The sequence below is a fragment of the Engystomops pustulosus genome, chromosome 5, assembly GCF_040894005.1.
Source record: "Engystomops pustulosus chromosome 5, aEngPut4.maternal, whole genome shotgun sequence".
Taxonomy (NCBI): Eukaryota; Metazoa; Chordata; class Amphibia; order Anura; family Leptodactylidae; genus Engystomops; species Engystomops pustulosus.
The window spans coordinates 42,187,734-42,201,970 of NC_092415.1; the positions used below are offsets into that span (position 1 = coordinate 42,187,734).

The window sequence follows — 14,237 nt, forward strand, 5'->3', positions numbered from 1 at the left end:
CAGATTTACTTACCCGGTCCATTCGCGATCCAGCCGCAGGTTCTCCGACGCTGATTCGGGTCTTCCGGCGATTCACTAAGGTAGTGCACCTGATGTCCACCAGGTGTCGCTGCTGCGCTGAAGTCCGTCGGAGTTCACTGGAGTTCACCAAGCTATCCTGGGTGCAGGTAAGTGCGTGTTGAGCGACACATTTTTTTTTTTTAAAATACGGCAGTTTTTCGTCGATTTCGTCAATTTCCGTCGCATGCATGCCGGCACCAATGTGCCACAATCCGATTGCGTGCGGGAAACCCGACGAAAAAACGTGATTCAGGCCCTTAGTAAATGACCCCCACTGTGTTCTTTTCCATCACTTCTACATGGATATACAGTATTCCCAAATTCAGTTATCTACATGGGATGGCAAACCTTTTAGGGACTGAGTGCCGAAACTACAAGCAAAAGCCACATATTTTTAGTAGTGGCAAATGCTAATTTACAGTAACTAAGTAACTCACAGGTTTCAAACTTATTGGCGTCCTGAGGACACCAATATAGTAGAAAGAAGGAGAAATTTGAATCACCATTGTAGTTTCTTTCTAACAGGATGATTCACAGGTCCGGAGAAGGGTCTACAATGATAATCCAGCTCTGTCCACACCTCCTTGCTCCTCCTGCACTTCTAGTCACTTTAATTGCGCAAATACGCATCAAATACTAGGCTGCCTGTAACTGCAGGAGAAGGCATTGAGTCCTAAATGGTAACCTTTGTGCTGGGTAATGGCCTGGGTGCCCACAGAAAGGGCTCCAAGTGCCACCATTGGCACCCGTGCCATAGTTTATCCACCACTGTCCTAGGGAGACACATCTACTAATCTTTGGTAGATGTGCATATCCTATAGGTAGAAAGGTGAGGACTTCAAATTGTAAGGTACTAAATCCTATAGTAGTTATATAAGGAGGCTCTGGTCTCCTGATATATCCGGCAGCTGGCTGTGCTTCTGCACAATTCTGTGTCAGGTTCTGCCTGGCGAAGAATTGCACCATAACCTGCGCCTGAACAAGTGGTGTGAAGGGAAAAATACCTGAAATTCCTGGCAGTGTGTAAGGAATTGCAATTATTTCAACAATTTTAAGCCAGAAACCTGGGGTACATGCATTGATATGTGTGTATTTTGAGTGTGTAGTTCGTAGGTGGTATGCAGGGCCCCAACTACTAATTTTAAACACGTTTTGCTTTTCTTATGCTGTATAAAAGAGCAACAATTTTTTTTTCCCCAGAAATGATTGAGTAGGTGATAATAGTAAACTTTTATTATAATATACTTCATTTAGAAAAAAGGCTTCTCCGTGCTGTGTTTCTGCTATTTCTCCTGTAGTGAACAATGTATTTGGAAACCTTGTGATAAGGCTAAGGCTTAACTCTTTTCATATATTAGAAACTTTGTACTATTGATTTATACATTTTTGTCCAAAGTTTAGCTATGTTTTAGATATGTACCCCTATTTTCAATGTTATGAGATCATATGGATAATAGGAAATTGTAATTAGTAAATATACTTTTAGAAGGCACCTTGTAGACATAATGAGCAAAACCTGATACACCACATTCTATGGAAGGCTTTAGTGGACTATAATATAGGTGATATGGGCAGTAGCCTGGGGCCCAAGCCTTCTAGGGATCTCATGGGCACCCAAACCACCCACCAAAGGTCCTAAAACCGCAGATTGAAAGCAGGTAGAAGGGACACTTCCTTTGTTCCCCAAGAAGCTGATTCTAGTACCATATGTAGGAGGTGAATTCCAGACTTGGCAGTCTTAATCCTCCCCTGCTGGAAGATCTCCTCTGTAATTCATTCCAGAAGCAATGGTAAGTATATTCTAAGACTATGTGCACATATGTATGATTTGCCATAGATAAATCTGATGTGGATTGGTACAGAATGGGCTGAAATCTTAAATTCTTAAAGCATATCTAGTTTTTAATTAGCCTATATATTTAGTAGTATTTCTATAGGGTAAACCTGCTGTATGTTTTTAGTTCAGAATCCATCCCAATAATGAACATGTTGGGATTTTAGAAACTAAGATTTTATTTTTCAATGCAGATGTTTACCAGCTGCATTTGTGAAATTACTACCATTAGCTGCAGAATAATAATAATCTTTATTTTTATGACGCCATCATATTCCGTAGCGCTTTACAAATCATGGGGGACATACAGTATACAAATAAAATAAGACATTACAGATTGAAAATATAGTTGTGTGAAGCAATAGGAGTGAGGGTCCGGCTCACAAGAGCTTACAGTCTACTGGGTCAGACTTGGTCAGAATTTTAGCATTGTGTGAACATGGCCTACGCCGCTTCCCCAGACAAATCCATATTACCCCTTATGCCCATACTATTAATGGCAATGATGTATTTCAACTATGCATTGGCTCATGTATGGGTCCTGCCTCAGGGATTGTTACATATCGTTATTCACAGTCCTACCACAAGGGGGCACTGGTGCATTTAAAAGAGGGGGCCTTTAAATATTTTGAGGTTTTCTCATGTAAAAGATCTATTTAATGCTAGAGAATTAGAAATGCTTGGTCTATATGTGGGGTGAGTCTTAAAGGAATACAGCTGCTTCTGCCGCAGTTACCTTATTGTGCTGTGTGTGTGTGGGCTGCATAGGGCTGAAAAGAAATTAGGATGGTTCAATAATCCAATAGTATCAGGGCGCCTCCTCTCGTTTTAATGTGTGCGGTTCACTAGACAGCAAATAGAATAACAATCGCAATGAATCACCCCTATTTTGCCTGTGATCTGTGCTGCACAAAGCAGAACGCATGTCATTGATCAACCTCCATTGTGCTAAGGAGCGCGGCGCTATCACCGGCCTCTAATTGGATTTCAATGGAAAGTGATATTGGATGACCCAGTGTACATGGGCAGAATACAAACAGCTTCACTTCTGTGGGGTTATGCTGGCAAAAGTAATGGACCCCCTTCTTTACTATGACTTTCATCTGAAATTACATCACTTTTTTATTGTAATGTTCTTTATGCGTGAAAATACTAAAGGGCTTATCTTAATGGAAGTGACTCTAATATGTATATGTAGGTAATTGGGTTTATACTATGATATACTCAGATTCCAAAACTGTAAATTACAGTATATCATGTGGATATTTGTTTTAGATATAAGAACATTAGAAATTGTAGGAAAGTTTGAGACCGTAAAGGAAATCTACCACCAGTATGAAGGATTGTAAGCCAAGCACACCTACATACTGGAGTGTGCCCCCTCTGGCAGGATCTGCTCTTCTTTTAGCTTCATATGTCCTTGTTTTTAAAAAAACAAAGCTTTAAAATATATGTAAATGAGCCTTAGGGGCTCCAGGCTCCAATAACAGCTATAGAGCCTGGAGCCTCTAAGGCTCATTTGCATAATTTCTAAAGCCTTTTTTTGGTAAAAACATGGGCATAAAAAGCTAAAAGAACAGCAGATCCTGCCAGAGGGGTGCAAACTCCAGCATGTAAGTCTGCTGCGTTTAAATCCTTAATCCTAATGGTAGATTTCCTTTTAAAGCTCAGACAACTTTTGAGAGTTATCCCTCTGAAAACATAATCACCTTTTGATAGGTGTCACTGAAAGGGGGTCTCAGGCTCGGTGTCCTCTGGGAGTCACACATGTGCCATTTGGCTTCTTTCATAGTCTATGGGGCTCTTCACATCACCTGACTCTATCTGTCAGGCTTTTGGATTTGCTTTCATGCGACACAAATCAGGGGCGGGCTGTTGGTGATACGACTGATTCGGACAAACCGCGGGATTTAACTTTAAAATTGTGTCGCATACAATACACTTACATGCAACGGGAGGAAGAAGGTGAACTCTGTATTGAATCACGGCACAGTGCATTGTCGTCGGAGAATACACTTTCGGGAAAACCTCCGGACCGGGGAAGTAAATGTGCCCCAATGTGTTATCTTTATTTTATGGGTCATCACGATTACGGCGATACCCCATTTATATAGCTTTTTTATGGTTAACTTGTTTTGCAGAATATAGAACTCATTTTGTGAGAAATTTGCTTGCTTTTGTATCTCCATGTAACAATGGGCAGAACATTTATATTTTTTTGGTTTCCAGAGCTGTTTTAGAGCTTATATTTTGTGGGATAAGCTGTACTTTTTTGGGGGATCATGTCGGGGTGAATGTTAATTTTTGATCACTTTGAGGTCAGATGTGAAAATTTATTTTGGTGTTTTTTTTATGGCATTCAGTATACGGGTTCAGTGACAATTTTATTTTATTGTACGGGGTGTTACAGACCTTGTGATACCCAATATGTTTTTTTAGGATGATTTTCACTTTTTTATGTTTTATTTGATTACTGCATAGGATGGGACTTCCGGTTACTTTTATACTTTTTATAATAATTTTTTTAATTGCACTTTTTTACTCTTTTATTTTGTCATTTGATCACTTGTTCATTGCAATATACTGCAATACTAATGTATTGCGGTATATTACAGTCAGCCTATGCATTCTGCATAGGCTGACAGCTGCAATGTTAGCTCGTGCTGTAAGCACGATCCTAACCGACTGCTACTATAGGCAGCCCTGGGGTCCTTATCGGACCTCAGGGGTGCCATGGCAACGATCGGCACCTCCGCTAGTTCTGGAAAGCAGGGGTTTAGGTCTAAATGCATCTGTGTTCAGGAGTACTCCCTGGTGCACTGAAATTGCATTTCATGATATGGTCTCTGTGCCATAGAAACTTAAAGGCGTTGGATACTCTTTACATAAGTAGCCTATGTGCCTTTACTGCCTTGTGGATAATCCTTAAGTGTTCATCAATTGACTCAGCAGACCTGCTACTTACCTTTGTGCTGTGTGAAGACTCTCTGTGATTCTCTGTGATTCTTTTTTTACATCTTAGCGCTGATGAATAGGAGGAGCTGGAGCAGGAGATTATGATTAGTACTGCCCCCCTACTCTTCCAGTCTCTGTCAGAAAGAGAGACGCAGTGGATGACACCATAAGGACAGGCATCAAACATTGTTTTTGTTCAATTCAATTGCAGACTGACTAATATGAAAATATTATATTTTATTAAATATTCTAATTCAAATCCTAAAACGTAACAAAAATGTGATTATTAGTGTATGATATTCTTCTATTTTTCTTATTTTTCTATTTTGCTGCAATTTATTCACAATGTAGAGTCTTAAAACTTACGCTTTTTTTATGAGTCCAACTTTAAGTGTTGGGCTTTTTTGGGATCTATTAAAGAGAACTTGTCACATTTGGCTTCACACCTGTTTTCCTAGCACTTTTGCATGGGTAGAGCTCACACATTCTAAAGTTCTAGGGATCTTAATGAAAATAAGTGTTTTGAATGAAAAATCCATTCCTACTCGTACAGACTATATAAAGTAAGAAGGGCCACTATAGAGATGCTTGTTGTTCACAGGACCGTAGAATCATAAAATGGGTAAATGCACATTATTGTGGCTTCTATCAAAATATCCATCTAAAATTTAAAGGTACTGCATATTCCTTCTGCTTGTACATTTTTGTGCCAGTTCTTTCTTGGATAGGCAGATGATATGGCAAAACTAGAAATTGACAAAGAAAGTTCCTTGCCTAAGCGGAGGGAAGAGCATTTAGGATGATAGGAATTGTGGCTTACAACACCTATATACCAAGTGTGAGTGACAGGACGGGGGCATGTCAACGCAGGTAATAGCAGAATTCTGCACCTGACAGGCCGATGCGCCCAATCTTCATAAATTAAAAGAAATCGAACATCAAAATCAAGCATGCTCAACTTTTAAACTTATGCTTATTAGCCAGAAGGAACCTGGGGGGCATTACCAAAGACCCTCTGTGCTGGTACACTGTGCATGAGGACTTCCTCCCTCTAATTCTGTGAGAATACAGCAGGAAAAGGGAGTGGAGAAGAGCCAAGGAAGCAGGGGTGGGTAAGACATGCTCATGCACAGTATAACAGCCTGAAAAGCTACATCACAGAGGGGTTCTGGTAATGCATTCCAGGGTTCTTCTGGCCCTTCATTAGCACAATTTTAAAAGTTGATTCTAGAAGGAAGGAGGCCATGGATAACAAATATGAGAAGATTGCCACAGTCACGGTGCCTGGGACTATGAGTAAATGTCCCTGGTTCATCATGATGGATGTTGATGGTAGATTTCCATTAATAAGTAAAGCTAGGGACATGCACCCAGTGTATCAGTATATTCATACTGAGAAATAAATATGTAAAAAAATTACTCTACAATTTTCAATTTTTGCATACAAGTATTTAGAAGGAGAGCTGACAGGTCCTTGTAAACACATTTTTAATTAAAATTTACTGAAGGATTGCGGCTCATCCGCATCAGATTGGTGGTGGCCTGCCCCGACACCCACAGCTCCCTCTGATGAGCTAGGATGCTCAGGTTAGTCAGGCATACTGTTCATTCTATATCAAATATGTGAGTAAGATGTCAAACCGTAGATGAATGCCACCAGCGGTTGTGGTGCATGCCTGAGGTTAGTATTGCCTTACATTGTACAGTGGCCACTCTTGGTATTGCAGCTCAGACCAATTTCCTAGAATGGAATTTCATTTATCAGTCTTGAGTTTTGCACCCGGATTTGTTAAGAGGTTGGAACCTCTTAGTAGAAACAGTCGCCGGACCACTAGAGGGGGGGACTTTAAGACTGGAGCTGAAAAGCCTAGAACTCCCCCAATGGGGCACATTTACTTTCCCGGTGCGTGGAGTTCACCAAAAGTGCATTATCTGACGATAATGCACATCTGCCGCGATTCACTAAGATTGTGCGCCTGATACCATGCATGTGTCGCTTCCCCGCTCAGGTCCGCCGGAGTAGAGAAGTAGTAGTACAGAAGCGACACAATAGTAGAGAAGCAGCCAGAGCGAAAATGCAACTTCACTTTGGGTGAATAAACCGCTATATCATCCAGGAGTGTTGTTTCTCTACTATTTCTCTGAAGTTTTATCTACTTACCTTTGAGTTGGTTTTGTTGAGAGTTACACTCTACATCAGGGTAATAACCCTTACACCGCTGTGCCACTCCACAACCTTCTTGTGTATTTTTAGATGTTTATAAGACTGTACTTTGTTACAATCTTCCCACCCCAGTTCTAGATTCTCCATTCTTCCGCTGTCAGCCTCACCATACACCAGCGGGATTTGTATGTTCACAACGTACACTGCAACCTTTCTCAGCTAACCGGGAGCCTCCGACGTGACCCTGTTTCCTATTTGGGCTACGGAAAGAAGGGAACTTTGTCATTTAATATTTACCAATCCAACAAATAACACAAAATAAATTGCCTGAGAACAAATAAATATAGATGAAATGTGCATCATTGTTTTTTTAATTTTTTTTTTATTCCTTTTGGTGCAAGTGGAAGGTAATGGGATTGTCAAGTCTTAAAGAAGTCTCAGGCCTATTCATAATTAAACAGTGTCTGTCAAAAAGCCAGGTCATTTCAATTGATAAAGAAGCATGGGAAACTGGTATTGCCAAAAGATTCCTTGTTCAGTAGTGTTGAGAAGAGGGCACTCACGATGCATGGCGATAGGTTACCAAGGTGACGTGGTTTGGAGACATTCATATAGCCGCAGAGGGCACAGGTCCAGAGGATATCTTATATAGCTGTGAAAAGAGGAACTCACAATCCCTTTCAGGAGCTTCACAATCCCTTAAAGGAGAGTTGTGATTTAGATTGTTTATGTCTATAGAATGTTGAGTTTTGTTTTTTTTTTCATTATTTTAGTTAATTAGCTGCTTCTTTTTTTCTGTTTTAGTCCTTCTACCTGTCCAGATTTGTGTACTTGCTTAGAAAGGACTTAGAAACTGAAGAATGTGGAGGTCTGGCAATGTTCTGCCATATCTGAAGAGCGGTTGTGTAAGGATCAACAAATTATCAAGTAATCCATCAAGAGCTGTCCACATTCTGCAACTAAAGTATTTGTCATCAATGACAAAATCTTTGCACATAATTAAACAGGAGATTAAAATATGGCTCTAACATTCCTATTGGGATATTTGTAATAAAAAATCAAAGCTTGGTTCTGTATGTAAAATGAAAGACATGTTACATCAGGAAAGAGATTTTTATTGGTCCCGATAATTGCAATTTGCAATTCTGTTGTGTCCATCGCTAGAATGAACAAGTACCATCCTACTTGTAATATGCACAAACTGGGAAGGATGGAAGAGGGCAGATAAATCACTCACATGGTGAGCATGAGCAAAAATCATGTCAGCTTTGTCCTGTACCTGCTCACAACATGAACTACATGCAGCTGCGAGGGGAAAGGAGTAATTGGGGGAGATGGATCACAACTGTTCTGGTTACTTACGCCAATCAATCAGAGCTCAGTTTGCCTCTCAGACAGTTATGATAAATCTCTCCCCATGTGGGAGTGAGTTCTTGATCTGCACAGAACTGTGCTTTGCAAGGTAAAAGATCTGGCATGGAGTAGGTTGTAGACAGAAGAGGGAATTCATTACCTTGTCCGGTGGATCTATCAGGAGGTTCAGACTGCCGGGCAATTCTACTAGCAAGTGTGGAGGTGTGGGGCAGCAACGTTCCATTGGAGCCCACTCTTCCACCTGCCACGCCCCCCTTACGCACCCTCCAGGCCCTCTTGGTGTGGAGGTGGTGTAAAGGCAAAATAAACACAATTACTGGTGGTTCGCAAGTAATTGTGAATTTTTTTGGGGGGGTTTGCACACCAAAAAGCTGGCATACAAGTGCTTATAAATTTCCTCCAATGTGTATATTCTTTATTGACTTCACTGCAATGCAATGTCTGAAATGGAGGAGGAAAAGAAGTTCACTACAAATAGCCTGCTGTGCAAGCCATGATTGGAATTGTAGTCTTGGCATATAAATGAACACTTCAAGAAATAAACAGTTTATTCCAGGGTAACAGTTAAGATAATGGACTGAACATATTTACTGGAGTGTGGTGGTGTGATTTCCCAACTACTGCAATTGATAGGTTTTATCAATTTATCAATCAGCACTTGGACAGTGTTCACATAGATACCAAGGAAACATTGTGCTATTCTTTTAAATTTACACAACATCAGTGTCCAGAATAATATAGTCTCTACTATATATAGTTAAAGAACAATATTAAAAAAGTTTAAAAAAAAAAACAGGAACTGCAGGAAAATCATTGTAAGAAAATGGGGTCTGTTAAGATCCCTTACATCTGTCATGGATCTCATAAAAATGGAAGTGATGTGATAGATAGATATCATTCTATCTTAGTTTTTTTTTTAGGAACATTTAAAAGGAACCTGTCATCAGGAACACACATGTTCACCTAAGGACAGGTTCATATTGACGTTGTAATACTAATTCCCAATCTGCTTTCATCGTTAACATTAATAATAGTAATCTTTATTTCTATAGCAGCCTCAAATTGGGCAGCGCTTTCCAAATCATTAGGGACATATACAGATATAATATTACATTACAGAGGACAAACAGTCATATGAAGCAATTGGAGTGATAGGAGGCCCTGCTCACAAGAGCTTACAGTCTATGAAATACATTACTGGGTCCCTCACTTTAAAAGTATATAAAGGTATACCTGGAGTTCTCAGTGTCATTATCATCTCCTCTTTGCTCTTCCTCTTCCTTCCTCTCCCCTTCTTCATGAAAAACGTGAGCTGACAAAGATTTTCCTGAGCATGCGGTCAGTAAACGGCTGCATGAGGGAGGGGAGAGGCAGAGGGCTAAGAAAGCAGAGAGGAGATAATGAGGATGATGATGACGACAGAGACAACTTTACATTTACTGTACATATAAGCACAATAAAATGGCTGAAAAACCCCACCTCGGTTTATACAGTGTATAAAAAATTTAAAAATAAACTCACATACTCATCTTCCGATGTTTTGTGCGGCTCCCCGGTGCTCCCCGCGACTTCTCTTCTTTCTTCTCTCTGCTGTAACAGCAGGGAGAGGCGCATCCAGGCTGATGGCATCATAGTGTACAACGACAAAGCGCATCTCCCTGCTGTTACATCATAGAGAAGAAAGAAGAAAAGCCATCAGAAAGTGAGTATGCAAGTTTATGTTTTTTATAGCCGAGGGGTTGCAGGGGGGGGGGGGCTTGCTGCATGGGGCATTTCATAACTGGGGGGGCTGGCTGCATGGGGCATTTCATTAACCAATTCATTTCCCACCCTAGGCTTGAGACAATAAGTTTTCACAGTTATTTGTGGCAAAATTGGGGACCTCAACTTATACTCGAGTATATACGGTATAATACTGTGATTGCACGTGTCACATGTCTGTAATATAGTGAGATAACATGTAAAGCCTAGGATTCTTGCCCCACATCTATTGCCATGACTGATATTGTGATGCCACATAGGACTCTCAGAGCATGATTCATTGTGTGATTCAATGGTTGGAATTGGTTTGTGTGTTTATGTTTTATGTACAGATATGTTGCTATTTTAGATTTTGTGTAAACACAAATAATGATTACTCATGGATATGATTATATTATAATGGGCTCTAATAATAATGTATCATTGGTTGTTTATGTTCCAGAAGACCTTGATGATCTTCGTATGGAAGGTGTTACCAGCCTCATGCCATCTGGAAGTAAATTTAGCCAAGGTCGTAGCACTTACACCACTGAACCTCAAGCAAAAGTCACTCTAAACATCTGCTCAAGGTGTGCAAGGTAAACATAGTAGATAGCATCTGGCAGAACAGCAATGCTTGTACCTTGAAAAACAAATGATTTCACCCCAGTACATTAAGACCTCTCGTTCTGGTTACATTTGTAATAAGAATCTACTGATTCATGAGATTGTAAGGTTGTTTTCAGATAATGATTTGGATCTTAAATTGACCATTCACCTTAAATAGCTTTCACATGAATGCTTGATTGTCAGACAACTCTCCTTCCCAAACCCCTATTCCACACATACACAAATGCATACGTATTGGACGTTTGTTTAATCTATTTATGTTAAACTGTTATAGCCATAAGTTATGCAATATTGATGATATTACCATTTGACCATGTAGTAGCCCTGGAGATCCGTGTACTCATACCTTTGTGTGGGTTGTTATCAGGGCCGGATTAAAGAAGGGGCTCCTGGGGCTTGAGCCCCGGGGCCCCCACCACTTTCAGTTTCCGACAGTCAGCGACTAAACTCAGCCCATGGCCGCCTACAACGCACATAGGGGTCTAGGATGTCAGCTGTGTCAGTGAGACACAACTTCCTTCGCTAGGGGAGATCGCCGAGATTACCATTTTCTACAGGGGACTGACCACAAAACATAGAGCTGGTGCTATCTTTTGGCCGAGTTGCGGCACGGATGCTTAGCTCCCTACGAAGTGGGGAAGGGTGAGGAGCACTCATCCCTTCTCAAGCCGGCTCTGTTCTTCAGCCAAGGTTACGGCCCACACAAGGGCTGTGAAGCACCTAGTTATGCGCATGAACCCTAACTCCACGGCCGATATCATGTGAGATGCAAGATCAGAATTATATATCGTACATATGTGCGTATGTATGTTAGATGGTCCAGTGGTAAAGACAACAACATTGCGCAGCATCTGCTTAGATCTATACCCAGTGTCAGACAAGAGGTTACATACTCCATGTAGCACTTTCCTACTATGGTAGTTCTGTAGTCCTCATAATATATATATAGCAGGAAGTCCTTTATAAACATAGTTATATGTTGCTATAAAATAAGGTCGGCAATGCATAGTGGGGGGACACCCAAGCAGAAAATAAAATCACCTTCAATGAACATAAAAATAATACAAAAAAACTGTCCATACGTAACTATGAGCTTCTCAGTCCGTCTTGTATCTGCATCCATTTTTTTCACATCTATATGGCATCTTCAAAACAAAAAAACAGATGTTCGATGAAAAATAAACCTCAATTAAGCTTGTGCCGTGCCGTCTAATTTTTTTTTTTTGCAGACCCATTGACTTGGACTTTTCTATGCATGCCTATGGGAACAGATAGAAATCAATACCCTCAAAATGGCAGCACCCAGCGCTGGGGCATGGCCACAGCCATTTAAAAGCCACTGGCAACTTTGCCAGCAACTTTTAAAGAGTTAACACCTGTGATTTGGGCCAGTACTGATTGCAGGCATTAACTCTGGGGATTGAACTCGTCCCTGTCCAAGGAGACCCATACCTTCAGAGTTTGGTACAAACCTAAGCTTTGCGGTCCAGATTTGCTAAACACCACCCATGATCAGTGGCAGAGGATTGGTAAAGTGTAGAGATTTTCCTGGTATCAGGGAACTGAATTGGGAGTCATTTATCTTTGTTTTTACTTATTTTTTTGTTTGCTTTTTTTGGAACTTTTTTCTTTTTATGACTTAAAGAGTAAAGGTTTTTTTTCAATAACTTTTGGGATGTAAAACAACTTTGCCTATTATCTTTGTTACCTATATTCAGTAGTTTCTTTGCTATAACCCTCAGATTATCTCAGTGCTGCCATGGCTGCCTCCTCTCCATGTGCTGATAAGCCCTATAAGCCCATATCTTGTTTACACTATGTTTCTGGTCAGATTCATGGGAGGGGATGCTGCTCCCTGCTCACTGAGGAGGCGGTCATGTGACAGTGAATGTAGCAGAGCTGGAAGTGTACAGAACAGTGAATGAAGATCTCCTACACAGAACAGTGAGGTACAAGATCTCCCTGTTCCCTATCAGTCCCTCCATCCCAGTCTGTGGTTCTACAGAACTTTCTCTGTCTGTTTCTGGGCCTCATGCTGCTCACTTCCCCCACCTTGTCATCGGCAGGATCAGCTCTGTCCAGACCGTTAGCACTCACACTGCACAGGCTACATGTGTAGTGCATTGTTACATGTGGGAAACTAAATGGATTTAATGCTAAAATTACTTTGAGAGAACACAAGGCATCATGGGATCTGTGGGCAAGCTAACTGGCCTCAGCTTGAGGACAGAGACAGGCAGATAATAGTCGTCCCCCACTTTCAGAACAGAAAATGCCATAACTTTGGAAAGAAAAGGATGAGTAGCACAAAGTAGGCAGCGTTCTGTTTGTTTTCAAAGGGGGAATCACATACAATAATTTGGTAAAATCACTATAACTTTACAGTTACGCTTTAATTAGTAAAATACACTCACCGGCCACTTTATTAGGTACACCTGTCCAACTGCTCGTTAACACTTATTTTCTAATCAGCCAATCACATGGCGGCAACTCAGTGCATTTAGGCATGTAGACATGGTCAAGACAATCTCCTGCAGTTCAAACCGAGCATCAGTATGGGGAAGAAAGGTGATTTGAGTGCCTTTGAACGTGGCATGGTTGTTGGTGCCAGAAGGGCTGGTCTGAGTATTTCAGAAACTGCTGATCTACTGGGATTTTCACGCACAACCATCTCTAGGGTTTACAGAGAATGGTCCGAAAAAGAAAAAACATCTGTGGCCGAAAAAACAATTCTGTGGCCGGAAATGCCTTGTTGATGCCAGAGGTCAGAGGAGAATGGGCAGACTGGTTCGAGCTGATAGAAAGGCAACAGTGACTCAAATTGCCACCCGTTACAACCAAGGTAGGCAGAAGAGCATCTCTGAACGCACAGTACGTCCAACTTTGAGGCAGATGGGCTACAGCAGCAGAAGACCACACCAGGTGCCACTCCTTTCAGCTAAGAACAGGAAACTGAGGCTACAATTTGCACAAGCTCATCGAAATTGGACAGTAGAAGATTGGAAAAACGTTGCCTGGTCTGATGAGTCTCGATTTCTGCTGCGACATTCGGATGGTAGGGTCAGAATTTGGCGTCAACAACATGAAAGCATGGATCCATCCTGCCTTGTATCAACGGTTCAGGCTGGTGGTGGTGGTGTTATGGTGTGGGGAATATTTTCTTGGCACTCTTTGGGCCCCTTGGTACCAATTGAGCATCGTTGCAACGCCACAGCCTACCTGAGTATTGTTGCTGACCATGTCCATCCCTTTATGACCACAATGTACCCAACATCTAATGGCTACTTTCAGCAGGATAATGCGCCATGTCATAAAGCTGGAGTCATCTCAGACTGGTTTCTTGAACATGACAATGAGTTCACTGTACTCAAATGGCCTCCACAGTTACCAGATCTCAATCCAATAGAGCATCTTTGGGATGTGGTGGAACGGGAGATTCGCATCATGGATTCGCAACTGTGTGATGCCATCATATCAATA

The 14,237-nt window shown here is 41.2% G+C and overlaps 1 protein-coding gene across 5 annotated transcripts in view; it reads left to right on the forward strand.

The window, feature by feature from the left end:
• C5H8orf34 (chromosome 5 C8orf34 homolog) overlaps positions 1-14,237 on the forward strand; it is a 176,409-nt gene that overhangs the window by 72,414 nt on the left and 89,758 nt on the right. For 4 of the 5 annotated variants that reach the window (XR_011855689.1, XM_072151749.1, XM_072151747.1 and 1 more), the window contains exon 8: positions 10,591-10,726. Coding sequence is in view for 4 of the 5 variants with exons in the window: in XM_072151749.1 (XP_072007850.1) it covers positions 10,591-10,726 (136 nt within the window). In the remaining variant the exon portion in view is untranslated. The remainder of the gene's footprint in view (positions 1-10,590; positions 10,727-14,237) is intronic. The other variant, XM_072151746.1, reaches the window with a different exon arrangement.